The sequence below is a fragment of the Saprolegnia parasitica genome, assembly GCF_000151545.1.
Source record: "Saprolegnia parasitica CBS 223.65 unplaced genomic scaffold supercont2.5, whole genome shotgun sequence".
Lineage (NCBI taxonomy): Eukaryota > Oomycota > Saprolegniomycetes > Saprolegniales > Saprolegniaceae > Saprolegnia > Saprolegnia parasitica.
Window position 1 is genome coordinate 923947 of NW_012156399.1, and position 24541 is coordinate 948487.

The 24541-nt window shown below is 59.3% G+C and overlaps 9 protein-coding genes across 9 annotated transcripts; 5 read left to right on the forward strand and 4 right to left on the reverse strand.

The window, feature by feature from the left end:
- Nucleotides 1-36: 36 nt before the first annotated feature.
- Nucleotides 37-5269, forward strand: SPRG_02221 (hypothetical protein; the record flags this gene model as incomplete). Its single annotated transcript, XM_012340770.1, has 9 exons — nt 37-506; nt 561-652; nt 701-1275; nt 1338-1777; nt 1833-2097; nt 2142-4428; nt 4477-4767; nt 4810-4895; nt 4943-5269. 9 exons carry the CDS (start codon nt 37-39, stop codon nt 5267-5269), a joined length of 4833 nt encoding a protein of 1610 aa, XP_012196160.1.
- Nucleotides 5270-5343: 74 nt separating this feature from the next.
- On the forward strand, nt 5344-8731 carry SPRG_02222 (hypothetical protein). Its single transcript, XM_012340771.1, has 12 exons — nt 5344-5797; nt 5843-5954; nt 5999-6087; nt 6143-6244; nt 6288-6558; nt 6611-6711; nt 6755-6944; nt 6987-7470; nt 7519-8142; nt 8192-8396; nt 8447-8512; nt 8567-8731. The coding sequence occupies exons 1-12, from the start codon at nt 5372-5374 to the stop codon at nt 8606-8608; spliced, it is 2712 nt and encodes a 903-aa protein (XP_012196161.1). The 5' UTR covers nt 5344-5371; the 3' UTR covers nt 8609-8731.
- On the reverse strand, nt 8425-9270 carry SPRG_02223 (hypothetical protein; the record flags this gene model as incomplete). The annotated part of the gene is made up of 4 exons (XM_012340772.1): nt 8425-8669; nt 8727-8854; nt 8897-8972; nt 9019-9270. The coding sequence occupies 4 exons, from the start codon at nt 9268-9270 to the stop codon at nt 8586-8588; spliced, it is 540 nt and encodes a 179-aa protein (XP_012196162.1). The 3' UTR covers nt 8425-8585.
- A 784-nt stretch (nt 9271-10054) lies between these two features.
- Nucleotides 10055-11290, forward strand: SPRG_02224 (hypothetical protein). The gene has a single exon (XM_012340773.1). It carries the CDS (start codon nt 10072-10074, stop codon nt 11251-11253), a length of 1182 nt encoding a protein of 393 aa, XP_012196163.1. The 5' UTR covers nt 10055-10071; the 3' UTR covers nt 11254-11290.
- SPRG_02225 (hypothetical protein) lies at nt 11276-16694 on the reverse strand (the record flags this gene model as incomplete). The annotated part of the gene is made up of 12 exons (XM_012340774.1): nt 11276-11553; nt 11596-11681; nt 11731-11946; nt 11988-12062; nt 12107-13730; nt 13773-14742; nt 14799-15080; nt 15115-15380; nt 15439-16114; nt 16170-16300; nt 16347-16562; nt 16605-16694. The coding sequence occupies 12 exons, from the start codon at nt 16692-16694 to the stop codon at nt 11293-11295; spliced, it is 4893 nt and encodes a 1630-aa protein (XP_012196164.1). The 3' UTR covers nt 11276-11292.
- Nucleotides 16695-17273: 579 nt separating this feature from the next.
- SPRG_02226 (hypothetical protein) lies at nt 17274-18352 on the forward strand (the record flags this gene model as incomplete). Its single annotated transcript, XM_012340775.1, has 3 exons — nt 17274-17871; nt 17915-18078; nt 18122-18352. The coding sequence occupies 3 exons, from the start codon at nt 17274-17276 to the stop codon at nt 18350-18352; spliced, it is 993 nt and encodes a 330-aa protein (XP_012196165.1).
- Nucleotides 18353-18590: 238 nt separating this feature from the next.
- On the reverse strand, nt 18591-19154 carry SPRG_02227 (hypothetical protein). Its single transcript, XM_012340776.1, has one exon. It carries the CDS (start codon nt 19096-19098, stop codon nt 18658-18660), a length of 441 nt encoding a protein of 146 aa, XP_012196166.1. The 5' UTR covers nt 19099-19154; the 3' UTR covers nt 18591-18657.
- A 1492-nt stretch (nt 19155-20646) lies between these two features.
- Nucleotides 20647-21627, forward strand: SPRG_02228 (hypothetical protein). The gene has a single exon (XM_012340777.1). The coding sequence runs from the start codon at nt 20715-20717 to the stop codon at nt 21555-21557; it is 843 nt and encodes a 280-aa protein (XP_012196167.1). The 5' UTR covers nt 20647-20714; the 3' UTR covers nt 21558-21627.
- SPRG_02229 (hypothetical protein) lies at nt 21580-24285 on the reverse strand. Its single transcript, XM_012340778.1, has 9 exons — nt 23875-24285; nt 23349-23827; nt 23000-23300; nt 22809-22947; nt 22657-22766; nt 22500-22609; nt 22322-22448; nt 22176-22265; nt 21580-22132 (listed from the first exon to the last, which is right to left on the reverse strand). The coding sequence occupies exons 1-9, from the start codon at nt 24248-24250 to the stop codon at nt 21717-21719; spliced, it is 2148 nt and encodes a 715-aa protein (XP_012196168.1). The 5' UTR covers nt 24251-24285; the 3' UTR covers nt 21580-21716.
- Between the last annotated feature and the right edge of the window lie 256 nt (nt 24286-24541).

The window sequence follows — 24541 nt, forward strand, 5'->3', positions numbered from 1 at the left end:
CTCTTCGGTTACGAGCAGTAGCGAGCGTCGAGCAGGATGCGCAAGCAGCCGTCGTCCACCAAGGTGTACCCGACGGCGCCGACCCGCGCCGAGTTGACGCCTGCCGAAGCCGACCTTCCGCGCAAGTCGAGCTTGGCGCCGCCCCTTGGGAACCGCTGGGTACGACGCGCCGTCCTTGGCAACGCAGGCGACCAGGCGCACCTCGCGACGCTGCGCGGCCTCGCGACGCGCCTCTTGGCGTCAACGTGGTTTGCGACCTTTATCACGCTGGTCGTGCTCCTCAATACAATCACGCTGGGCCTCGTCGACTACAGCGATCCGTGGGCCGACGGGCCCAACCCGACGTTACTGCGCAATCGGCTCGTCGATCAAATGAACAACATTAGCCTTGGCATCTTTCTCGCTGAGGCAGTGCTCAAAGTGCTCAGCATGGGCTTTGTGTATGGCCCCACCGCGTACTGCAAAGACTACTGGAACCTGCTCGACCTCGTCGTGCTCCTCTCGGGGTTCATCACTGCGTCGTAATACCTTGTCCGTTCTCAGAGACGACGTTGGCGTAGATGTCTCGGCTGGTTCTTTCATGCCGGTAGCGTCGGCCAGCTGCGCATTTTGCGCGTGCTTCGGCCACTGCGCACGCTGCACTCGTTTCCAGGTCCGCTTCTGCGCCGCACGATATGATTTCTCATTTTGATGCACGTAGGGCTCAAGGTGCTCGTCAACGGCGTGCTCTCGAGCTTGCCCGCGCTCTTTGACGTCGGGATCCTCCTTGGGTTTAGCTACCTCGTGTTTGCGATTCTGGGCATGGAGATCTGGTCGGGCACGTACCACCAGCGGTGTCGGCTCACAGAATTTCCCGTCATCCTCAACTTCGACGCCGCGAACGCTCCGAGCGCCGCCGCGTACCCCAATAAGACGTACCTTGACCTCGTTTTGGCCAATCCGAGCGCTTACCGCTGTCCGCGCACCGACGTCGAGAACGACAATTGGACGGAACCCCTCAACTGTTTCTGGCCGCTCAATGCGAACGATATCCAGTACTGCGGCAGCCGCCCGTGCGCGCCAGGAACGTTCTGCGGCTCCAACTTTGACGCGTCTGGCCGACCAAGATTCCGCAACGTTCTTCTGAACGGCTCGATGCTCGTCGACATGGCGACCGAGGGCGATTTTCTGCCCAATCTCAACTTTGGCCTCACGAGCTTTGACACGGTCGGGCACACGCTCGTCATCATTGCGCAGATCGTCACGGCGTCGGGCTGGATGGTGCTTACGCAGAATGTATGATGACGACCTTTCGATGTCGACGATATGGACTCATAGTCAACTTGTCTCTTTTCTAGACGCAAGACGCGTACTCGTGGCTCGCGGCTGGCGTCTACTACAACACCGTGCTCTTTCTCGGCATGTGTTTTCTGCTGCAGCTCAACATGGCCGTCATGTTCAACGAATACGAGAAAGCAAAAACTGCACTCGACAAGGCCACCGCTCGGCCGCTCGGCTTGATCCGCCGGCGGCTTCAGCGGCAGTACTACCGCCGCGTCAAGACGTTGCCACTGTCGACGCTGCGGCGTCACGTGCGGCACGTCGTGACCAGCGTCCGGTTCCACCGCCTCGGCCTTGGCATGACGTTGCTCAATGTCGCGCTACTGGCGTCCGACCACCACCCGCAGACAGCGTCGTTTCGCGCCAACGTTGAGATTGGCAACTTTTGTTTCCTTCTCTACTTTACAATGGAGATGGCACTTAAAATCTACGGGCTCGGGTTCACGGTCTACCGCCAGTACGTTCGATATGGAGAGTGCACTTGTGGCTAAGGTCTGATCGATCGTGTGTAGAGACCGGTTCAACTTGTATGACATGGTGACCATCTTGATGGGCGGTGTCGAGACGTTGCTGCATCCACCCGCGTTCTTAGACGGCACGCCCGGCGCCCGATCGCCATTTGCGATCCTTCGCGCTGCGCGCGCCATCAAGCTGGCGTACTCGTGGCCGAGTTTTCAGCGACTCCTTACGGCGATTGTCGGCGCGCTGCAGGAAATTCTCAATTTTCTGTTTTTTCTCGTCCTCTTCATCTACATGTACGCTCTCATGGGCATGGAGGTATGCGTCTATGTCGGTTGCATGGCGTTGACGTGTCCCGCTAGCTATTTGCCACCAAGTACAAGTTTGACGCACTGAATCGCCCGCAACCCTTTAACGCGACCGACCCCAGCGTTGTCTTGCACCGATCCAACTTTGACACGATCCAATGGGCCTTCTTTACGGTCTTCCAAGTCATCACGTACGACAACTGGCCTATGGTCATGTACGACGGCTGGCTCAGCGCCGGCCTCGTCGCGCCCTTTTACTTTGTCTCGATCGTCATCCTCGGCGTCTGGGTCGTCATGAACATGTTCTCGGCCATCATGGTACAGTCCGTCATGGAAGACGCGAGCGCCAAGCCCGCCATTGTCGGCGATGTCGACGCGAATCTGCGCACGCGCCTGCGTCTGCGCCAGCTCCGGCGCATCCTTCGCCGACTCATGGGCGTTCACTCGGTGCTCTCAGCGCCGACGCTGGACACGGACGACTCGTCGCTCGGCCGCAAGAGCTTTGGCTGCTTTGGCCTCTCGTCGCCGCTGCGCCAAGTGAGCCTTGCGCTCGTGCGGCACCCACGGTGGCACGTTTTTGTGACCATGAGCATCGTTGTCTCGTGCATTGTGACGGCGCTCGATACGCCGCTGCTCAACCCGCACGCCGGGCTCGGCTACGCGATGACGATCATCAACAACGCGCTTGCGATCGTCTTTACGCTCGAGATGCTGCTGACGATGCTCGCACTGGGCTTTACAGCGTACCTCACGGACCCATGGCGTGTCCTCGATCTCTTCATCGTGGGGGTCTGCCTCTTGAGCTGGTCGGCCACCGGCGTTTTCGCACAGCTGCGGGCGCTGCGGTCGCTCCGCGCGCTCCGGCCACTTCGCGTGATCCACCGCCTCCCGCAGCTCCAGGTCGTGGTCAACACCCTCTTTCGGTGCTTGCCGGACATTGGTCGGTCGCTCCTCTTCTTTGTGTTTATGCTGCTGCTCTTTGGCATCGCGTGCGTCAAGTTCTTCAAAGGCAGCATGAGCACGTGCTCGGTGAGTCCGTACAACTACCTTGACACGCCGCTGTATACACCGCCGCCGCCGTGGTTTCCAGCCTCCTACGCGGGCGCATACTCGATGGCCGATTTGGAACGCTTGGATGTCATGAGTTTTCCGCGCCCTTGGAGCAACCTCACGGTAGCGTCTCAGATGGCGCTGGCGCCGTACTGGAACCGCACGTGCCACTTTGGCGAGCGGCTGCCCACATCGAAAGACGTCTGCGAGTGCTTCAACATGACGTGGCAGCCGGTCGTGCCGCAACGCTTTGACAACATTGCGCTCGCGCTCGGCTCGCTGTACGAACTCACGACGATGGAGGGCTGGAGCTTCGTCGCGATCGCCGCGGTGGACGCGACCGGCCCCGACAGTCAGCCGCTGCGCAATAACCAAGAAGGCTGGATGGTGTTTTGGTTTCTCTTCATGATCGTCGGCGCCTTCTTCGTCACCAACCTCTTCATCGGCGTGCTCTGCGATAGCTTTATGCGAGAAAACTACGGCGTCATGGTCACCGACGAGCAGCTCGACTGGATCAAGCTCCAGCGCAAGGTGCTCACGATGGCGCCCGTCGTGCGGTACCCGCCGCCGTCCGAGTCGACGTGGCGCCACGCCTGCTACAAACTGGTCGAGCGGCCGGCGTTCGAGACAAGCGTCATGGCGGCGATTCTGATCAACCTCTTTGTCATGTCAACGGGATCCTTTGGCCAACCGAGTTGGGTAAGAACGACGTCGACGGTCGCCACGAACCTGCTCTCGGCCGCCTTTGCGCTCGAGGCCGCCCTCAAGATTGCAGCCTTTGGTCCGCGGTACTTTGCCAGCAGCGCCCACCGCTTCGACTTGGCGGTTGTCCTCCTCGCACTCATCGGGATGGGGCTGCCCGACTCGGTGGGCATGGGCACGATCGCGACGGTCGTCCGCGTCTTCCGCGTCGGCCGCGTCTTGAGGCTCTTCCAGAAAGCGACTTTACTCAAGAGTCTCTACGACACCATCATGGTCTCGCTGCCCGCCATGGGCAACGTCACAGCCCTCCTCATGCTGCTCTACTACATCTTTGCGGCGGTCGGCGTTCAGCTCTTCGCCAAAGTCGCGTACGGCCCAAGTATGGTCAACCCGCACCAGAATTTTCAGAATTTCTGGCTCGCGCTCCAGACGCTCATTGGATTCTCGACTGGCGAGAACTGGAACAACTTCCTCTGGGAACTCTACCACATTTCACCGACAAGCAACCCCGAGTGCATGGAGCCTGCGTTCAACGCGTCCGTCTGTGGCTTTGGCGACGCGCTCGACTGCGTCCCGCTGGACGGCTGCGGTACTCTGCTCGATGCCAGTATCCTCCCACATCCATGCAAATGCGTAGGCTCGTGGTACATTGTGCCGTTCATGTACCTCTTTGAACTTGTCGTTGGCTACATTGGCCTCAACCTCTTCTCGGGCATCGTCGTCGACGCAATCGGAGACTCGTGCGCCAAGTCGGCGCTCTCACCGAGCAATTTGGCCGAGTTTACCGCGATGTGGGCCGAGTACGACCCGAACGGGTCTGGGTTTGTCACGATTGACGACCTCTGCCGCCTCCTAAGCCGGCTGAACGCGCCTTTTGGCTTCAAGCTCGTCGCACATATGACCACGCGCAAGATCTACCATGCGATCGGTGCAAGCAACAACCGCCAAGAGGATAGCTCAATGTCTGTAGGCGGTCTTGACATTCCCATTTACGACGGACGGCTCGTGCATTTCAAGGACGTACCGCGCGCGCTCGTCCAGCGCTCGCTCAGCGAGGTGCGCCATCTGCCACTGTACATAGATCTTATTGCGCTTGTCGGTAGGGTGACCAGAATAAATTTTACGAAATTGGCGCGCTCATGGCCCGCCTCGGTATCGCCAAGCAATTCGACGACGTCTGGCAGCGCAGCCACAGCAAGGCGATGGTCCGCGATCTCCGCGCCCGGGCCGTGACGCCCATCAGAGACTTTGTCGCCTTCTTGATCGTTGCCAAGTTCCTCCGCTGCGTGCGTTACCGACTAGAGCGCCGCCGACGGCTCTACCGGCGGCTGCTGCACACGGAGCTGCAGTCGCGCAGGGAGCGCATCGAGGCGAAGCTCCATCCGCATCATCTCCCGCCCCTCGAGCGCGTACCACCCGCGCTATTATAGTCCTCGACTATACGTTTCAAAGCTATTTTGGTGCATATATGTCCAAAGGTTTCGCTCGCTATTCATAGTTGGTCCTGGCGAAGGGAGCTAGAAAGGCTGCCGATGGGGCTCTGCGCGAGCTCGAGTCTGGCGCCTGCGGAGGCCATGGCACCGGTCGCGCCACCGACGCCACAAGCTGCGACGTCCGATGCGCCACCTGCCTCAGCGGACGACCCAAGCGACCCACCGCCAGTGGAGTCGTCGAGCGCCCCACCCCGGGCCAACTCTGTCTCGGCCACCGCCCTCGGTCCACCCGTTGTGGCCGACACGAGCCCCGAAGCGCCGCACCGATCGCTGATACCCGACCTCCCGGCCACCTTTCGGCGGTTCTCGCAGCGTCGAAAGTCGTCGTTGACTCAAACCAGGCTCAACTCGTCGTCGTCGACGCGCAGGGTGAGCGCCAACGGTGTGCTCAAGGCCATTCTCGCGAGGAGTTTCCGAGACCTCACTGTGCTGGACACGGACGTGACAACCGAGAGCTTGCTCACCGTAGACTTCCTCCTCGTCCTCCTCAAGAGCTCTTACTTTGCGTAGAGCGTGCGCATTGCCCGCGCCTTCTTTGACTTTATCCACTTCAAGGGCGAAGAAGGTCCCCGCGAGTACCACATGATTGAGCTTGGCGTTAAATTCTGGATGGCCGTGCGAGGTCCGCCTACACTTTGGTGTGCATCTGGTTATCCTTTGGACTAGATCTGGAAAAAATCGCGCCTGGACCGTTTAAAGTGCTCACGGTCATCGGGATTTACAAGACGTTTCTTCAACCCAACGCCAAGCAAGAGGTGAGCCACTCTCGTGTGCGATGCCGTTCTTGCGTCATGTGCGACGACGTACTAGCTTGTGGTGCTGAGTCTGGTCGAGCGACAGCAAATCCAAACCAAGCTGGACGACGACCAGATCCCAGAAACCATCGAGCTCCTCAATCAAATGGCCGACGACGTAAAATCCAACTTGGAAATGTGAAAGGCATCCTGTCGCGTAGGAGGTGCGCTCGTCGGTGCAGCCCGTCTTTGGCGCGTTCGTCGCCGACAAGTCGCCGCACGGGTACACCGAGAGCTGCCTCGCGAAGAGCATGCTCCCCAACATGCAACCCTTCATGAACGAGAAGAAGGAGCGGCTCGAGGAAATTCTCGACCAGTCGCACTCGCGTCGGAGCCTGCGCGACTACTTTGGCCGCGTCGGCGAGTCGCCCGAATTTCTCTTCATCGTCGATGTGCTCGAGTACCGCGACAGCACCGAAGCGCTCATCACAGGTGCGCGTAAAACTATCGACGTATCAAGTCGATACTCATCATGTCGCATTAGAATCGCTCAGTGAAGAGAAAAAGACGTTGCACAGCGGCTTTCTCATGCACACAGTGCACAAGATGTACAACAAGTACCTCAAGGCCGGGTCCAAGTCGATGGTTTTCAATATGTGTATTGGACTTGTCTCATAATCGCGACTAGATTCGCATTTCGAGCACAAACCGTGACATGATTTTGGCCGAAATATCGTGCATGGACCCACCCAAGCTCGATGTGTTTGACGCGGCGCTGCGCGAGTGTTCGTTCTTGCTCATCACGGAGCACCTCGAAGCGTTCTTGTCGTCGCCCGAGTACGCAGGCATGAAGTCGCACCGCGCAAGCCTCCTCGCCGGTACCGCTTCAACCGCGATCGATGTCAAACTATTGGTGTTAGGCGGGTTGCTTCATTTTGGTCATGCGCTCACGGCCCATGCGACGCTTGCAGCATCGTCGAGCGCGACGCACATCGCCGGGGCGGATCGGCTGCGCGTCGAGGACGTTGTTAAAGGTGCAGGGGCCCCGGCCTTTCGCATGCACCTCCGAGAGTACAAGATGGAGCACACGCTGGACTTTTACCTCGAGATTGACCAGTTCCAGCTGCTGCCGCACAACAAGCGCGACTACATTGCGGCCAAAGCATCCAAGATCTTCAACAAGTACATTCGCCGGGGGGCCAAAATGGAGGTTGCGCTCCCGGGGCACATTCGCCAAGCGATTTTGACCTCGATTGCGGACCCTGCGGAAGACATCTTCAACGACGCGCACCTGCACGTCTTGTATCTCTGGGATTCAACGCTCTGGAAAGCCTTTGAAAAGTCGCCCAAGTACATGGAGCTCGTCCAATTGTACAAGGAAGAGCGCGAGGCGGCGGCGACAACGTACGTTCTCTTCGTCTTCAATGAGTGCAGTGACATCATGGTATGTAGGCTGATGACGGGCGGGAACGGCGACGTCAAGGCGCTGCAGATGCTCACGTCCACGGACGTGAAAGCGATTCTGCTCCAAGACGGCCCGCTCCTCACGCAGTTTCACAAGTTCCTCGTCAAGGAAAACTGCACCTCGTACCTCCTCTTCTACATGCAAGTCGAAGAGTACAAGCGGCTTCCAAAGTCCGACTTTCTCGCGCGCCAGAGCAAGAAGATCTACCACCGGTTCTTAAACTCGACCGCCAAAGAGTTTGTGAGCGTCTCGGACGAGACAATGGCAAGCATCCACGAGATGCTTCCGAACCCGTCGCCACAGACCTTTCACCTCGCGCAAGAAGAGGTTCTGCACTTTCTCTGGAAGACGCTCTACCCAAAGTTTCAAAAATCGATTTTTTTCGCCACCGCCATGGCCAAGCCCGCGTCGCCGATCCTGGGGCGGCGCACGCTTAAGGACGGCGACGCCCCGCCCATGTCAGGCCGCTCGCGCCGGTTCCTCCCGACGGCGGTGCAGCGGACGTTTGCCTCCCGCGTTTCGACGAGCCGGACGCTCACGGCGCCGACGATCGAGGACATTTTGGCCAATCCGCAGAGCCGCGCGCTGTTTCTGGCGTTTTGCGAAGACATGTACACTCTCTCTATTGGTCTTCGGTGTTGATGACAATATTGTGCATAGCTTCTGTGCCGAGAGCATGTACTTTTGGCTCGAATGCCTCGAGTTTCAGCGCATTCCGCACACCGACTACCTTCGCTTGCGCGCGCAAAAGATTTTCCGCAAGTACATTGCGACCTCGGCCAAGCTCCAAGTCAATCTCATTCACTCGATCGTGCGCGACATTGAAAAGCAAATGGAGAACCCGGGCCGCCAGCTCTTCGCCAAGGTAGTCCAACACGTGCTTGAGGACAGGGTCTCAGTTCATGAGGGACGTAGGCCCAGCAAGCCATCGTGTTTATGCTCAACAAGGACACGCTGCCCAAATTTCTCAAGTCCAAATACGTACGTCGCCACCATCATCGTCGTTGGTGGCTCATGCTCGGATGCGTCGTCTAGTACGACCCGTGCTGCAAGATCATTGCAGACGCACAAAGCTAGAGCGTGTGCCCGTCACGAGACGCGCAGCCGTCGACTCGGCGCCAGACGTGCGTAGAGTTAGCTAGGCCAACGAGACATATTTAACCCGATGGAGACCAGAAATTGGTGGATCACACACCGTGCAATGCACACTGCCCTGCCAGAGCACGTGGTGCGCCGGTCCGAGACAAACGAGCAGAACGCTGCAGCCACAGAGTCGGCTGAGACGCTTGAGCTGAAGCGAGATGGACCGTATGAGACCGAGCTCTACATTTAGCGTTTAGCCGCAAGAAGGAGCCACGTGGATACCGTAGGCGTCGTGTGTGGCCTGCTGGAGGCACGCCATGTCCACGACCAAAAGCTTTGGCGCGCGTTCGGCCGTCGCCTACGCACGCATCGCATTAGCTAACGCTTGCGCTACCAGCCCGTACCAGCGCCTCGAGCGTCCACAAAAGCTGCGCGAGCGAGCGCAGTGGCTCCAGCTGGACGTTCTGCAGCAGGTCGCCGACGCACAGTCCTTGCCGCTCTATTCGCGCGGCCAGGCGCTTGGCGAGCACCGGGAGGAACGGGCCGATCGCGACGACGTAGTCGCCAGCCTCGGCGCGCTCGACCACGAGGCCATCGACCACGTCAACCTGGAGCGCCTCCGGTCCCTCGACGCCGTGCACACAAGCGCTGAGCATCGCCGTATCCGGATGTCCTGGATATCCGGATGCGACGCGTCTTGCATCCGGACGACCGCTGCATCCGCTCGCGGCCCTATCCGGATGACCAGCATCTGGCCTCACCCACGTGCAGATCGCTACGCCCGTTGCTTGCAACAGCAACGGCGCTCGCTAGACGCACGCGCGACGGGTGCTAATAGTATCACAAAGCAGCTACGATATAGTGCTGAAAACTGGAGCACGCGTCATTCTCGCAATCTTCGGCAGCCTTCGTGGCGCTTCGAGGTGTCGCCTCCAAACAGACGGGCCGTGACATCACCATAACGCTGCATGGGCATGCGACGCAACTCCCAGGGAAGTTGCCTTGCGCGGTGCCATCCCATGCTATTACCACGTGCCTGTCCGACCATCACAGCACTGAGCTTGTGGTCACACGGTCGCCGAGCTTGACACCGTGGCGTCATCGCTTCGATTACCGCCGCTCAGCTTATCTTTGCATCGATGGCGTCCGGTCCTCTGGCATCGCGGCCAGTCGAATCTCAACGTGTCGACGCTGGTGGGGTGCATCATCACGAGGTGGTGTTTTATTGGTTGAAATCCTACATTTCTATGGTATCCACCAATCCAGATCGAGCCCGTTTTGATGACATCACAACGCGTTGCACGGCCGTACAAGAGCGTACCGTCCACCCCATTTCTATACAAACATCGTGTTCAAACGTACAACACGTACGTTGGATTGTACGCTCATGTACGCCTTTGCCCGAACCCTCTTTTGTCAAAGCGTATCCTGCGCATCTCATTTTCGGATTGGTTGCCATGTGCCAAGGTCAAGCTCCTTCCAAGGCCAACGCGCTCCGCGCGGCTGGGTACCGCCCGGTTGCCGGGACGCCCGAGCCGCTGCCGCTCGAACCGCCGACGATCACGCTCAAGGACCTGCGCGCGGCGATTCCGGCGCACTGCTTTGAGCGCAGCGCGGCCACGAGCTTCTACCACTTGGCCAAGAACCTTGCGATCTGCGCCGGCGTCTTCGTCGTCGGGCTTCAGCTCGCGGCCACCGACTTGCCGCTCGCGGCCAAACTGGTCGCGTGGCCCATCTACTGGTTCGTCCAGGGCACGTACTTCACGGGCATTTGGGTCATTGCGCACGAGTGCGGCCACCAGGCGTTCTCGGCGTCCGAGGTCCTCAACGACACGGTCGGTATCATTCTGCACTCGCTCCTCTTTGTGCCGTACCACAGCTGGAAGATCACGCACCGCCGCCACCACTCGAACACGGGCAGCTGCGAGAACGACGAGGTGTTCACGCCGACGCCGCGGTCGGTGGTCGAGGCCAAGCACGACCACTCGCTCCTCGAAGAGAGCCCTTTGTACAACCTGTACGGCATTGTCATGATGCTCCTCGTGGGCTGGATGCCGGGCTACCTCTTCTTCAACGCGACGGGCCCGACCAAGTACGCGGGCCTCGCCAAGTCGCACTTCAACCCGTACGCGGCCTTCTTCCTCCCGAAGGAGCGCCTTAGCATCTGGTGGAGCGACCTCTGCTTCGTCGCGGCCTTGGGCCTCTTTGGCTACGGCGTCTCGGTGTTTGGGATTCTCGATGTTGCTCGCCACTACCTTGTGCCGTACCTCATCTGCAACGCGTACCTCGTGCTCATCACGTACTTGCAGCACACGGACACGTACGTCCCGCACTTCCGCGGCGACGAGTGGAACTGGCTCCGCGGCGCGCTCTGCACGGTCGACCGGTCGTTTGGCGCGTGGATCGACGGCGCGATCCACCACATCGCCGACACGCATGTGACGCACCACATCTTCTCCAAAATGCCCTTCTACCACGCGATGGAGGCGACGCAGGCCATCACGCCGCTCCTCGGCAAGTACTACCTCATCGACCCGACGCCGATCCCGATCGCGCTCTGGCGCTCCTTCACGCACTGCAAGTACGTCGAGGACGACGGCAACGTGGTGTTTTACAAGCGCAAGCTCCAGGAAAAGTAAATAGAAACAATCAAAACAAGCGTGCAGTGAATACGGTGGCTACATTGACGAGGACATTTCGGGTGGCGGGAGCTCGGAGAGGGCGCGCTGGCGCTGGAGCCGGCGCGCACCGACCTTGTGCATGAGCCAGCGCAGAATGATGCGTGCGGCCACATGCTGCGCAATGGGCTTGACGTCGACGCACTTGACGATGCTGCTATGCATGGCCTTGAAGCGTCTTGCCCAGTGGTCGTGGAAGGCCTTCGTGATACCCATTTGGTCCATGAGCAAACTCATTTGCCGGAAGCGCACCGGGTCGCCCTAATGAGAAGTCAAAGCCAACGAACGCCAAGGCACTCGTACCTCGCTCATGGACCGAATCACGAGGGCGCGGGGAACATCCCGAAAATGCACAAATTTACTGTCAAAGATGGCGATGCCCAGTGTGCCTACAGAGTTGCAGTGCGTTGATGAACAAGATCGCAGTGGAATGCCTACCGAGAACGTGCTGAACACGCAGCAGTGTGTACTGCGGCAGGCCGTGGAAGCCCAGTGGGGGTGGGAGGCTCCGCAGCACGCGACAGAGATCGTCGACGTGCAAGAGCCCGACACCTCCGGGGTCGTACTTGGACCAGAGCCGCGCGAGTTCCGGAAGGTCTTCGACCGCCGACGCTGTCGTGGCGTCGGCGTCAGCCACCGCGTCGACGAGAATGCCTAAGTGGTTTTAGATGTGGAGAAAGTACTGCGTCAAGTACTCGAGAAGAGGTTGAGCCCAATGTAGCCGACGACCATCATGAAAATGTAGAAGAACGGAATGACGAGCCACGTGCCTAGGTGCTTGCTAGAACACGAAACGAAAAGTGGTGCATTGTACCGCAGCCGTCCAGCGGGACGCAGTCGATTGCGTCACCAAAGCCACAGACGGACGCGTTGAACGCAGGCTCCATGCATTCGGGGTTGCTTGGCGGTGAAATGTGGTAGAGTTCCCAGAGGTAGTTGTTCCAGTTCTCACCGGTCGAGAATCCAATGAGCGTCTGGAGCGCGAGCCAGAAATTTTGAAAATTCTGGTGCGGGTTGACCATGATCGGGCCGTACGCGACTTTGGCGAAGAGCTGAACGCCGACTGCGGCAAAGATGTAGTAGAGCAGCATGAGGAGGGCTGTGACGTTGGCGACGGCCGGTAGTGAGACAGTGATGGTGTCGAAGAGGCTCTTCATGAGCTTGGCTTTTTGGATGAGCCGGAGCGCGCGGCCGGCGCGGAAGACGCGGAGCACCGTGGCCATGCCCGCGCCGAGCTTGGACTTGACCGTCACCAACGGTAGGAGGAGCGATACGAGGGATGTGAGCACAATGATAAAGTCGAACCGGTTCCAGCCATGCTTAAAGTAGACGTGCGGGCCAATCGCCGCAATCTTGGTGAGCGCTTCGGTGAAGAAGAGCACTGCAAACGCATTGTTGATGCCGTCGATCGAATCCCCAAGCACCTCGGGCTGGCCAAAGTACGTCGTTGTCATGACGGCCATGTTCAAGAGAATGCAGCCGGTCATGACGTGCTCAAAGTACCTGTAGCCCGCAATGCGATAGCAGAGACGTCGAAAGCAATTGCGTGGCATCGGGTACTGCACGATGGGCGAGAAGGCGACGAGCCGTCGCTGGAGGTTGATCCAGTTGATCTGCTCGTCCGTGACAAAACCACCGTACTTTTCGCGGATAAAGCTGTCGCACAAGACGCCGATGAAGAGGTTGGGCATGAAAAACGCGCCAAAAATCATGAAAATGACCCAAAAGAGCGCAAATTGCGGCTGCGCATGAGGAATTGGCTGCATGTCTTCGCCGCGCGCATCGACCGACGCCAGCGCGACCGCGGTCCAGCCCTCAAACGTCGTGAGCTCGTACAGCGAGCCCATCGCACGTAGGAGGTTGTCAAAATTTTGCGGCACGGGCGCACTCCACGTCATGTTGAGCGACGGCGCAACCACGGTGCTGAAGCAGAGACAGACGTCTCTGGACGTCGGTGCCTTGTCGTGCGAGAAGTGACACTGCGCTTGCCAGATGGGCTCGAGATGCGCTTGGGAGGCCGGGTCCATGTCGCGCCAGGTGCGTGGAAATGTCATGACATCGAAGCGCTCCAGGTCGCTGCGGCTGTAGTTGCCAACGTACGTTGGCGGGAACCACGGCGGTACGGGCTTGTACGTGGCGTTCTCGAGATAGACGTACGGCCCGATCGAGCACGAGTTGAGCGAGCCCTTGAAGAAGTGGACGCACGCGATGCCAAAAAGCATGAGCATATAGACGAAGAAGAGAAGCGACTTGGCAATTTCCGGAATGCACCGGAAGAGCGTGTTGACAACGACCTTGAGCTGCGGTAGTTGGCTAATGACGCGGAGGGGTCGCAGCGCGCGCAGCGTACGCAGGGCTCGGATGCCACCGACGTTGACGTTGGTCGCGGACGTGCTCCAAAGCGCCAGCGACGACAAGACGATTGTGCCATCGAGTGCCTAGATTCACGTTGAGGTTGAGATTCAAGTGCAGAGATGGACCTTCCACGGGTCTTTGATGTAGTCGACGACGCCGATCGCAAGTAGCGTGATCGCCATTTCAATGGCAAAGAGCGCAGCGTACACGCGGTTCGCAGTGATGAGGACCCAACCAAGTCCGTCGGACGCGTCCAGAAGCGGCGTATCGAGGGCGGTGGTGACCGTCGCACACGCAATCACCAGCCCGGTTGCGCGCTCCCAGAAAGACGAGCTCACAATCTGGAGGCAGGTCGAGCGGAGCGGAAAGCGCACCGAGAGCACGTGGCGGCGATCGCTGTTGGCGCGCTGGATCGCGGGCTCGAGACGCTTGACAGAGCGCTGGACGTACCGCATCTGCATGAGATGGCGGTGACTCTGCTGCTGGACGTGCGACTCGTCGTAGATCGCCCGGAGTTCTTTGACCGGATGCGCATCGTCATCGTCGACTTGGTTCATGACGCAGGAGACGGTGATGGCCGAGAACATGTTCATGACGACCCAGACGCCGAGGACGATGATCGAGACAAAGTAGAGTGGCGCGAGCGGTCCGATGCTGAGCCAGCCGTCGTACATGACGTTGGGCCAGTCGTCGTACGTGAGGATCTGAAACACCGTAAAGAGCGCGTTTGGGAGCGTGTCAAAGTTGGACCGGTGCAGATTCAGCAAGGACGCCTTCGCCGCCGGCAGCGGGCGGTTGTTGCCGTCAAAGTAAAACTTGGTCGCGAACAAATCCATGCCCATGAGGGCGAAGATGTACACAAACAGCGCCAAGAACACGAGGAAGTGGACGATTTCGCCCATGGCACTTGTCGTCGCCAGAAGCAGTCGCCGAAGCGGCCCCCACGCCTGCGCGAGGCGTAGCACCCGCAGCGCTCGGAGCGCGGTGAAGGGCGACGACGGCGAGATCGTGCCGTCAATGAACCCGGGCTTGTTGACGCAATAGTCGATCACCCCGAGAAGGATCGACGTGGCGTCGAGCCAGTTGAAGAGCTCCCTACAAGCGTGACATGATGATGCCATCTGCGCCGATGAACCGAGTCCTAAACGCACTTGAAATATGGACCGGGCCCGAACGCGAGGAGGCGCAAGACGAGGTCCAGGACGAACCAGAGAAGACACACAAACTCGACGAGTTCCACGCCAAAGGCAAAGCTGTAGCTCATCTGATAGTGCGTCGTCGCGAGTGCAATGACGTTAAGGAGCGTCATGACCATGTTGAACATATAGTAGCCGCGGTAGTTGTAGACAGCTTGGACACGGCTGCGCGCACTGCGGACGCGCGGGTGCCGGAACGACTGGTGGAGCCGGTGCTGCAGCGGCACCAGCGTCTGCCTAGAGTGCCCACGATAAAAACAAAACACAAAACACCAACCTACCACACACGCCGTCGGACGATTGAGAGCTCCCGCGCGTCGGCTTCGTCCTTCCTGCATGCATTCGGCGGTTGGAACGCGAATGACGAGGCAGGAGGTTCACGTACTCGAGGCGGAGCTGGGCGGCCTGGGCGTCGCACGCCTTCTCGAACGCCGAGACCATGATCGCCATGTTGATTTGCAGTAAAAAGCACATGCCCACAAAGAGCACGACGTTAAAGTAGATGCCGGCACCGATCCATGAGTAGGCGTCTTGCGTCTACGCCTCATACGTCAGAATGACAGGTTATATCAGTATGACGCGTCGAGCGCCGTACGTTTTCCGTCAGGAGCATCCAACCCGAGGCCGTCACGGTTTGCATGATGATGATGAGTGCGCTCCCGACCGAGTCAAAGTGCGTGAGGCCAAAGTTCAAGGCGACCACAAAGTCCGGTTCCGTCATGATGGAAAACACCAGCGCGCCATTCGATGCGTACAGGTCGTGGAACCGCGCGTGGCCGCGCGTGTCGTAGTTGGAGCCGCAGAACGTCCCTGGGGCGCACATGCGGCTGCCGCAGTACTGCTTGTCATTGGGGTTGAGCGGCCAGAAACATGCTTCCGGCGTCGTCCAGTTGTCGTTCTCGACGTCGATGCGGTTGCAGGCATACGCACTTGGGTTCTTCACGGCGAGCTTGATGTACGTTGCGTTCAAGTACGCTTCGAGCGATGGCGTCGCGCTCGGGTCAAAGGGTAGCGCGATCGGGTGCGGCGTGAGGCGGCAGCGGAAGTGGGACTCGCCGCACCAGATCTGGACGCCGATGATGGCAAACACAAGGTACGAGAACGCGAGGAGGATGGAAATGTTGAGCTGCGCGGGCAGCGCTGAGAGGAGCGCGTTCACAAGCACCTTGAGGCTCGGGACCGACCGCACCGTGCGCAGCGGCCGCAAAATGCGCAGAAATCGAATGCCGGTTATCGTCGTCTTGGCCTCGGAGAAGAGCAACGACACAATGCTACCCAAAGTGCATTGACACATTGATCGATTTGGTATAAGGTGGTGTACGGTACCCCGAGGCGACAATGAGACCGTCGAGCTTGTTCCAGGGGTTGGCCACATACCCGCGCGGGCCCAAGACTCCGTGGGCGATGCACTTGAACGCCATCTCGAGCATGAAGTAGGCCAGCGTCACGAGCTCAATCTAGTCCATTGAAATGGAAAACATTGTCATTCAAATGACGTCGTACCATCTGAACCGCGCGGTTCACGCGCAGCGTCGGGCCGTTCGTGGGCGCGCTGCCGTTGGCCCACGGGTCCGAGTAGTCGACAAAACCCATCGCAATCGAGTTGATGAGGACGAAGAGGAGCGTGACCCGGGGCATGTATTTGTGCGTCACGACCGCGATGCAGGCGCGGCGGACGGGATTCGATTGCGCGAGGACGCCAAACGCCAATGGCTCAAACTAGCCCAACTCAGATGCAATAAGCTACGAGACGAGACGTACGTTGTCGGGCGCGGCTTTGCGGCGAAAGCTTTTCGACGAAAGGACGGGCGCGACGGCGCCCGGAACGAGCGCGGCGGGCGGCCCGGCCATTCGCGTAGGAAGCAAGCCGTTGCGTTTAAACTTATATAAAACTGGCGCGGGTTGTGAAACCGGACCCGTCTCAGGTTTCTTGTAAGCGACCGGTTTTCGTATCTTGTAGCCGAAAGCTCTAGACATTTACTAGTACGCTTGTCTTTCCGGTTCAGTGGGTCGTGGCCCATGCAACTTTGAACACCATGCGTCAACATGACGCAGAGAGCATTGACTTGCTAGTGGTACAACGATATACTAGTACCCCCGATGACATGCGCGATCACGAGCGTAACCCCACAAAACCCGGCAAATGGCACCAAGGCGATCCCTAGGCGCTTGAAGTCGCGACCCAGTACAACAAGGGCAGCCTGAGCGCTTAGAGCTGGTCTTTGCTGCGTACCTGTGCGCTGCTTGGAAGTGCGTTCACGCGAATAGGTTCTTCTTTTCGTCTAGTATGACCACAGAGCTTATCCGATCTTCCTCTTGACACCAAGTGCAAGACGACATGTGATTGGGTCCATTTTTGATGACGCTACATTTGATTGGCTAAAATGCAGCGCGTCTCGAGACAGGCGGCGATGACAAGGGCAAAGTGGGATGACGGAGCCAACGGTGACGACGCTTTCGGCGGCGGCCATGCCGGCGGACCGGCACGTGCTTAAGTACGTTCAGCTGCGCTACGACGACAATGACAGCCTCGTTTGCACGGACGACGCCATCTCGGACGAGGAGCAGGCGCTGCTGGCGTACACGCCGACGCCGGCGCCGCGCTCCAAGGTGCTCTTGCACAGCTGCTGCGCGCCGTGCAGTGGTGCAATGGTCGAGGAGATGCGGTACCTCATGGACCTCGACATCACCATCTTCTTTTACAATCCGAATATCCACCCCAAGCGCGAGTACGAGATTCGGAAGGATGAAAACATCAAGTACGCCATCAAGCACGGCATCCCGTTCGTCGACTGCGACTACGACTCGGACGCGTGGTTCAAGCGCATGGTGGGCTTCGAGCTCGAGCCGGAGCGCGGCGTTCGCTGCTCGGCTTGCTTTGACATGCGCATGGAGGTCACGGCCGCGTACGCGGTCGAGCACGGCTTCGACTACTTTACGACGACGAACGCCACGTCGCGCTGGAAGGACGAGCTGCAAGTCAACTTGGCGGGCGTGCGCGCAGCGCTTTTGTATCAGAAACAGCGAGGTACTTCGATAGCATGACTGCGTTCATGCTAACAGAGGTCTAGGCGCCACGCTCCAGTTTTGGGTCTACAACTGGCGCACGGACGCCATGACGCGCCGCAAGTACGAAGTGTCGGTGGACGAAAAGTTCTACAAGCAAGAGTACTGCGGCTGCTCGTACTCGCTCCGCGACTCGAACGTCTGGCGCGCGCAGCAGGGCATTCCCAAGGTAGTAGAGTAGTGAGGTGTTAAAGCGACACAATGCCATGTAGGTCAAGATTGGCGGCGAGACGGCCGGGCTCGGCACGCGCTACTTTGAAGACGTCGAGGCGGACGAGGCCGAGGAGTCGCAGGAGGTCGTCGACGCCTTCTTCCGCGACGCCAACGCGCACTTTGGCGACGAGAAGCGGCCCAAGAAGTACCAGGAAGCGCTCCAAAAGTCCAGCGCGGTCTTCGTCGGCCGTCAAAAGTCGGTCGAGAACATTGACGCCAACAACTGGTAAAGGCGAGAAAGAAGAGCCTCGTGTCGGTCTTCCTATCCTTCTTCTATTACTCAGTACGTACGACGCTTCTATGAAGCCGTTTGCATGTTGTCTTGGGTATCTTGGCCGAGCGTTTTCTTCAGGCGATCTTGTTTCTCTTGTTTGACACCCTCAGCAGACATCCCTGTAAGCGCACTCTTCTTCTAGTCTATTTGACACGCAAAACTGGCGTACGAGGTCTCTGCAGTAGAAAATGCGTCGTGGTGTACTGACCACCGTGGTGGTCAAGGAAGAGTAAACAATAAATTCTCGTTCGGACTATTGATCTACTTGAAGAGCTCCTTGCGGAGCAAGTCGGCACGGCCACGCACCGAATTGACGAGCTTAACGCCGTCCTTCGTGAGCACGTTGCCGTCCGCATCGAGAAACACCAAGGTCGGAATGAACTCGACGCCAAAGTGCGCGCTCAGCGACGCCTTGAGCTCGCGCTGCGCGAACGGGAGCGCTGGAAACGGCATGTCAGCCCAGTAGGTTTCAAAGCCAGCGAGCTCCTTGTCGGATGAGACAAAGACGAGCTCCATGTCGTCGTAGTCTTCGACGAGATCTTCGTAAAAGGTGGAGAGGAGCGGCGTAAACGCGCGGCACGGCGGGCACCAGTGCGCCGAGAAGTAGATACCCACGACCTTCTTGTTGGCGAGCGCGTCGGTTGTCGGGACGATCCCGGCCTTGGTTTGGATCTCCGCTCCCAAGAGCGCGTGCAGGGTCATGGTGCAGGTGTACTTGTAAAATGCACAAGTGGTCTTGGAAGGCCACTGGATCGCGCGACGCTGATTGGCGGCGATCCGTGTCAAAATACCGTACATTGGTACTGTACCCAATGTACCGTAGCACTTGGAATTTGTAAAAAATGTACGCATGTGTACGTACGATGCAGACTGTGGAAGCGGCTCGAGACAGGCCACAAGGTGACGTGGGGATCAGAAAAAGATCGCGAACGATCGCGGCGCCCAACCCCTCGCAATGGCTGACCTTGCAAGGGGATGTTGCAATATTTCTTTTGTAGTTAGTCGACATAAAACGAAGCTGACCACGGTACAGCACACATCGAGGTGAGATCCAGGCGTCCTCGACGAGCACGCAGAGCCAGCTCCGAGGACATTTAATGTACTTGTATACTTTTGCAGTAGCTCGACTCCACCATTGGTACCGCTCGTGTGTCATTGCACGAAGACTCACAAGGGCACTTTGTGGTTGAGCTGTTGTTGACCACGCCACTTGACAGATTTCTAGCTGCACTTGGGGGGAGGTCGTTTGCATCACGATGGCCAGCTCCCAGCCGAGGACTTTAGGAACGGCAAGATTATTATCGACGAGCTAACGGCGAGCGGATTACAGTGCATGACGGGCTCGCGCCGCTGTAGTGAACGGAGGGCGTGTATTCGCATACACGCCATCAACGTCACGACATGGTCTTTTCTTGTATACCTAATCGAGCGCGTGGCGGGGGCACGCTTGCGTTTGCAGTCCCACAGCAAGCAAATTCATCAAGCGGATGATATGGGTCCAGCGTACACCTGGTATGTACTCGCACGAGTTGTCTCTCCAAACCGCCGCCGTCCGTGGCCGCCAGGTGGAGGCGAATGCTGGCGAGGAAGCACAACCACGAGCAAGACGACGAGAAGATCCGAAACGAAGATGCACACCGACCAGATGCTAGATTCGAGGTGACGCAGCGCTGACCCTGTCGTGCGTTGGCTGGTCGCGGATCTCGCGATGCACTACTGCCCATTAAAGCGATCCCAGCGCACTCGGTCAAAAGGAATCTTTTGTCGTCTGGCCTCCGCCCTATCATCCGCAGCATACTGCACTCCGGCACCGTGCGAGCCAACCATTTCGATCATCAAATAAGCTCAACTCTCGAAAGTTTGGACGATGCAAGCGGCGTTCGCGGCCAGGGGCGCGGGCCGCTGCTCGTACGTGATGAAGCATCGCCCGTTGCGGCGTAAAACCCTGTGCAACGATGGGTCATTCCTTTGATGCACGCACGCGCACCAATCGGAAGGCGTGACGCTGAAATACGAGCCAATCGGATTTCGAACGCCCCAAACAGAGTGTTTTTAGCGTTTTGCACCCGGTTGCGAATCTGCCAGAGATGCGCATCACCGCGCTCGTGCGTCCGCTCTCGGTGCGCTCTCGGTGGAGCCGCTCTCTGCGCCACACGGTGTAGCAGCCGGCCATAGGGTCCCAGTGTAGTGGTCGCGTTGCTGCTGCTCGACTTCTCCACGGCCCACCGCAAGTAATCTGAACGCTGAGCAGCTGCCGCCAGATTCACGTGACCACTCTGCGCGATGAATCTTGTCACAGTGTCACTTGCGCTTTTACCATGTTCTTTGTACCTTCAACGAGCAGCGCCGATCTGCTAGCGCTCGAGAACGACCGCCTCCGCCTCCAGCTGCAGAAGGAGCAGGCGACGATCCGGTCGCTGCAGGCGCAGCTGCAGGCGCAGCACGCCACGGCCGCCGAGGCCACGTCCGACCGCCTCGCCCTCGAGCGCGAGTACGCCACGCTCAAGTCGTTCATCACGAACGCCTTCAACCTCCCCAAGCAACTGCCACGCCTCTCGGTCACGAGCGTGCTCCCGAGCGCCAAGTCGGCGTCGCCGCCCCGCCACCGCACCTCGCGTGCGTCGTTCCTTGGCCCGCTCCTTGAAGAATCCAGCGACAGTGACAGCGATAGTATGGACGAGCCAAGCGTCGTAGCGCCCAAGGCATCTGCCAAGGACGCGGCCACCGTCTTGGCGCAGAGCGCCGCGAACCTCATGACGCTCCACCGCTCGTCCTCCGAGCGCGTGCTTCGCGACAACTGGTGCGAAGAGCCCATCGTGGCGCCGGCGCCGCCCGCACGAGACGCTTGGAACAAGCTGCTGCTCGACTGGGCCCAAGGAGACGCGCGCAAGCACGCGTACCTCTCCGAGTGGCTCGCGTACCACTTGAACGGCCAGCGCCACGCTTCGCCGTACGCCAACCCTCGCGTCGAGCTCAAGTCGCTCACACCCGCGCAGCTCGATGGCTTCAAGCGGCTCGTGCTCCCTGCGCTGCGCGCCGCGCGCCCGGACCTCGACGTGCGTGGCTATAGCAAGGACTACATTGGTCATAGTCTCCGCATCGTGCTGGACGGACCCACGTCCCCGATTCGGTCGTCGCTCGCGTCGATTGCCGAGCGCTAATGTGTCTCTTGTGTTAACTTATCCCATTTTGCTAAAACCATGTAGTAATTTCAAGCCTTCTTCGTGTCCATGATTCGTCCTAGTACTGCTGTTTTGGTGCTCTATGCCACCACACTTGCTACACGTCGACGTCGGCGGCAATCGGAGCGCCATCGACCGTCACCGCATACGAAAATACTGAACGCTCGTCGAGAAGAACGAGCCTTCGAGCGAGATGCGCACGCTGACGTCGTGGCCGTTGTGCGTGAACGTGAAGGCGTCGCCGCCGTCCCAGAGCAGCCGCGCTTGCGTCTGGAGCTCGCCGTTGCAGTAGACAGCGCGGAAGCCGCCGTGAAGACCATGTTGCACTTCGACAACGAGCGGCGCATCGGCAAAGGCAATGTGCCACCAGAGTTGCTTCCACGGAAACGTGAGCAAGATAGCGTTCGCCGGGTGCTTGATTTCCTCGAGGGTCACGGTGACGTCGCCGAGGCGCCCCTGTCGGACGATCGGGACGCTGTCCTTGCCCTGCGAGGTACTGAGAAGGACACTGCCGGCGAGCTCGGCTTGTAACATGGTCTCGAGCGCCACAACGTCTATTGTAAACATGTCGCATACTCCGTGGACGACGCAACCAACCTGGCTCGTCCGGCACCTTGTACCACGACCGATTAGGAAACCCCACAGCGACCCAGTCGGGTGGCGCGGTCCATAAATTATACACGGCCTCTACGCCGTCGTCGTGAGACAAGCGAGAAGCCAAAGGAAGAAAATGCACGTCATACCTGTGATGCGCTCGATCGTGATCTTGGTCGCATCCGGCGCATCCAGAGCGACCCAGCCCTTGTCCTTGAGGCCGACGTACGTGAGGTCCGTGTCCGGGAGACCAAACTGGAGCAGCGCGACGAACGCCTTCATGCATCGATACATCACATCAACCGTCGCGACGCAAGCAAGGAATACCTGGTTCTCGTCCATGTACTTGAGCACGGCGCTGGTCGGTTCCGGCGACACGAGGACGCGGACGCGCGCTTTGGTGCGGTAGTAAAACTTGCCATGTTGCTTCTCCGGCTCTAGACACGACGTCACGACACCATCGAATGGCAACGCGTCGTCGAACCTTTGCTCAGCGCGACGAGCACCGCGTCGCCTTGGGCCGTGCGCTCGTAGATCCAGCCCGGCTCGTGCGCGAGCTTGACATAGGTCATGTCGGACGCAGGCGGGATGTACCTACATCGTGTATGGGCATCTCGCTAGAACACGCCGTCGCACCGCAAGCTGCTCTCGACGATGGACCCGACGGGCTTGGGAAAGCTGCCTTGGACGCGAGGACCGTCAATGTCGGGTGCCATGCGCACGGGCACGGCGATCTGGACCTTGTAAAACTTGGGCACATCGATCGTGGTCGCATCTACCCCCATACAAAACTCGTGCCAAACGATTCTTCGTAAGGGATAGAGTACCGCCGTCAATGGCCGAGACGAGGAGCTCGCCACGGCGCGTGGTTTCGGGCACCCATCCCGGTGCGTGCCGCAGCTTGAGAAAGGTGACGACCGACGTCGCGGCGCTTTCATCGTCGTCGGCGAGGGCGACATCGAGGCGCAGTCGCTCGCGGCACTCGATGACCTGAAGCCGCGTCGACAGTACCGGGCTCTCAAACGACGGTGCAGAGAAGACGGGCACGCCATTGTCCGTGTCCAAGACGCGGTAAAAGCCCCGCGCAATGTCCCGCTGGATGAGACTGTGCAGCGGCGACAAGACCACCTACATTGATCGCTTCCAAAATGCGATCAGCGGACCGGACGTGCTTACCTGGCCGTCCATGGTCGACTCAAAGACCCAGCCGCGCTCGTGGAGCAGCTTGACGTACGTGATGGGCGACCCCGTCGGCGTGAAGCGCTGCGAGCCTTCCACGATCGTGTTGAGGTGGAAGCCCTTCCCGACGCGCGGGCCCATGATATCGGGCGACTCGCGGATCCCCACGGCGATCTTGACGCAGTAGAAGAAATGACCGTGCTCCAGTGTCCCTTCTTTCCCACTTAGCGTCGTGATCGTCACGTTGTGGGGCGATGTGACCGAGACCGCACTCGGTCGCGTCACGATCGGCGCTTCGTCGAGGCGCTCGAGCACGTGGCGGCCGCTGGGCAGCTGCACGTTGAGCCACCCGGCGGGCTTGAGCTCGACAAAGGCCACACGGCTTTGTGGAAAGGTGACGACGCGAGCGACTTCGACAATGTCGTTCGGGCGCTTCGTGTCGACCGGCGAGACCTTGGGCGCCAAGCAGTCGGGGCCTACGAAAAGGCGTAAGACAGCCGCGATAGCGTGCGAGGAAGCGCACCCGTGCGCACATCGAGGGGCACGAGCACGCGAAAGTAGAAGCTGGGCGACGCGACCTCTTCCGTCCACGTCGTCTCGGGCAGGAGCTCGACGTTGCGCGCGCCATCCAGCGCGTTCTCGAGAGGAATCCAGCCGGCGGCGTGAGCGAGCTTGAGGTACGACACGTCGCTCTCTTCGTAGCCGCTACTATGGCGGCGACCAGGCGGATGCGACTGCGACGGCGACAATGGCTCTTGCTGCGACTGCTGGCCCGCGTCGACGACCTCGACGACCTCGCCCGGCATCTTGCGCGCGTTGTGCACGTACGAGTCGGGCATGGGCGCGTCGGCTACGCGCACCTCGCGCAGGACGCGGTAGAACTGCCGGGGTCGACCCATGACGCCTCCGTGTCTTCCTTTCGACTGCCCTCTATTGTCCGGATAGCGCTTGAAATCCATCGTTTTGAGTTTGAGTCCACGTCCATAAAAAGGGCACTTTCGATTTGGATTGAGTTTGAGCGGACACCTGGCCAAGGATTATTAGGCAAGGCCCGATCCTGTGTTGCTTGCGAACACTGATGCTACAGCCGACTACGGTCCGACGTGCGTAATGCCTCCGTCGGCGCAGGATCCTACCGTACGTTGCCTGGGATATACAGCCCACCCAGCTTAGCGGTTCATTGCCTGAGT

What these genes read in the sequence shown, in the direction of transcription:
- SPRG_02222 (XM_012340771.1), top strand. Translation starts at nt 5,372, where the DNA reads ATGGGGCTCTGCGCGAGCTCGAGTCTGGCGCCTGCGGAGGCCATGGCA. An exon ending in AACCCAACGCCAAGCAAGAG is followed by an intron (nt 6,088 to 6,142) that starts GTGAGCCACTCT and finishes ACGACGTACTAG; the next exon opens with CTTGTGGTGCTGAGTCTGGT. An exon ending in AGGCCGGGTCCAAGTCGATG is followed by an intron (nt 6,712 to 6,754) that starts GTTTTCAATATG and finishes AATCGCGACTAG; the next exon opens with ATTCGCATTTCGAGCACAAA.
- SPRG_02224 (XM_012340773.1), top strand. Translation starts at nt 10,072, where the DNA reads ATGTGCCAAGGTCAAGCTCCTTCCAAGGCCAACGCGCTCCGCGCGGCT.
- SPRG_02227 (XM_012340776.1), bottom strand. Translation starts at nt 19,098, where the DNA reads ATGACCCTGCACGCGCTCTTGGGAGCGGAGATCCAAACCAAGGCCGGG.
- SPRG_02228 (XM_012340777.1), top strand. Translation starts at nt 20,715, where the DNA reads ATGTTCTTTGTACCTTCAACGAGCAGCGCCGATCTGCTAGCGCTCGAG.
- SPRG_02229 (XM_012340778.1), bottom strand. Translation starts at nt 24,250, where the DNA reads ATGGGTCGACCCCGGCAGTTCTACCGCGTCCTGCGCGAGGTGCGCGTA. An exon ending in GCCCCTCGATGTGCGCACGG is followed by an intron (nt 23,828 to 23,874) that starts GTGCGCTTCCTC and finishes GCCTTTTCGTAG; the next exon opens with GCCCCGACTGCTTGGCGCCC. An exon ending in GCTCGTCGCGCTGAGCAAAG is followed by an intron (nt 22,610 to 22,656) that starts GTTCGACGACGC and finishes CGTCGTGTCTAG; the next exon opens with AGCCGGAGAAGCAACATGGC.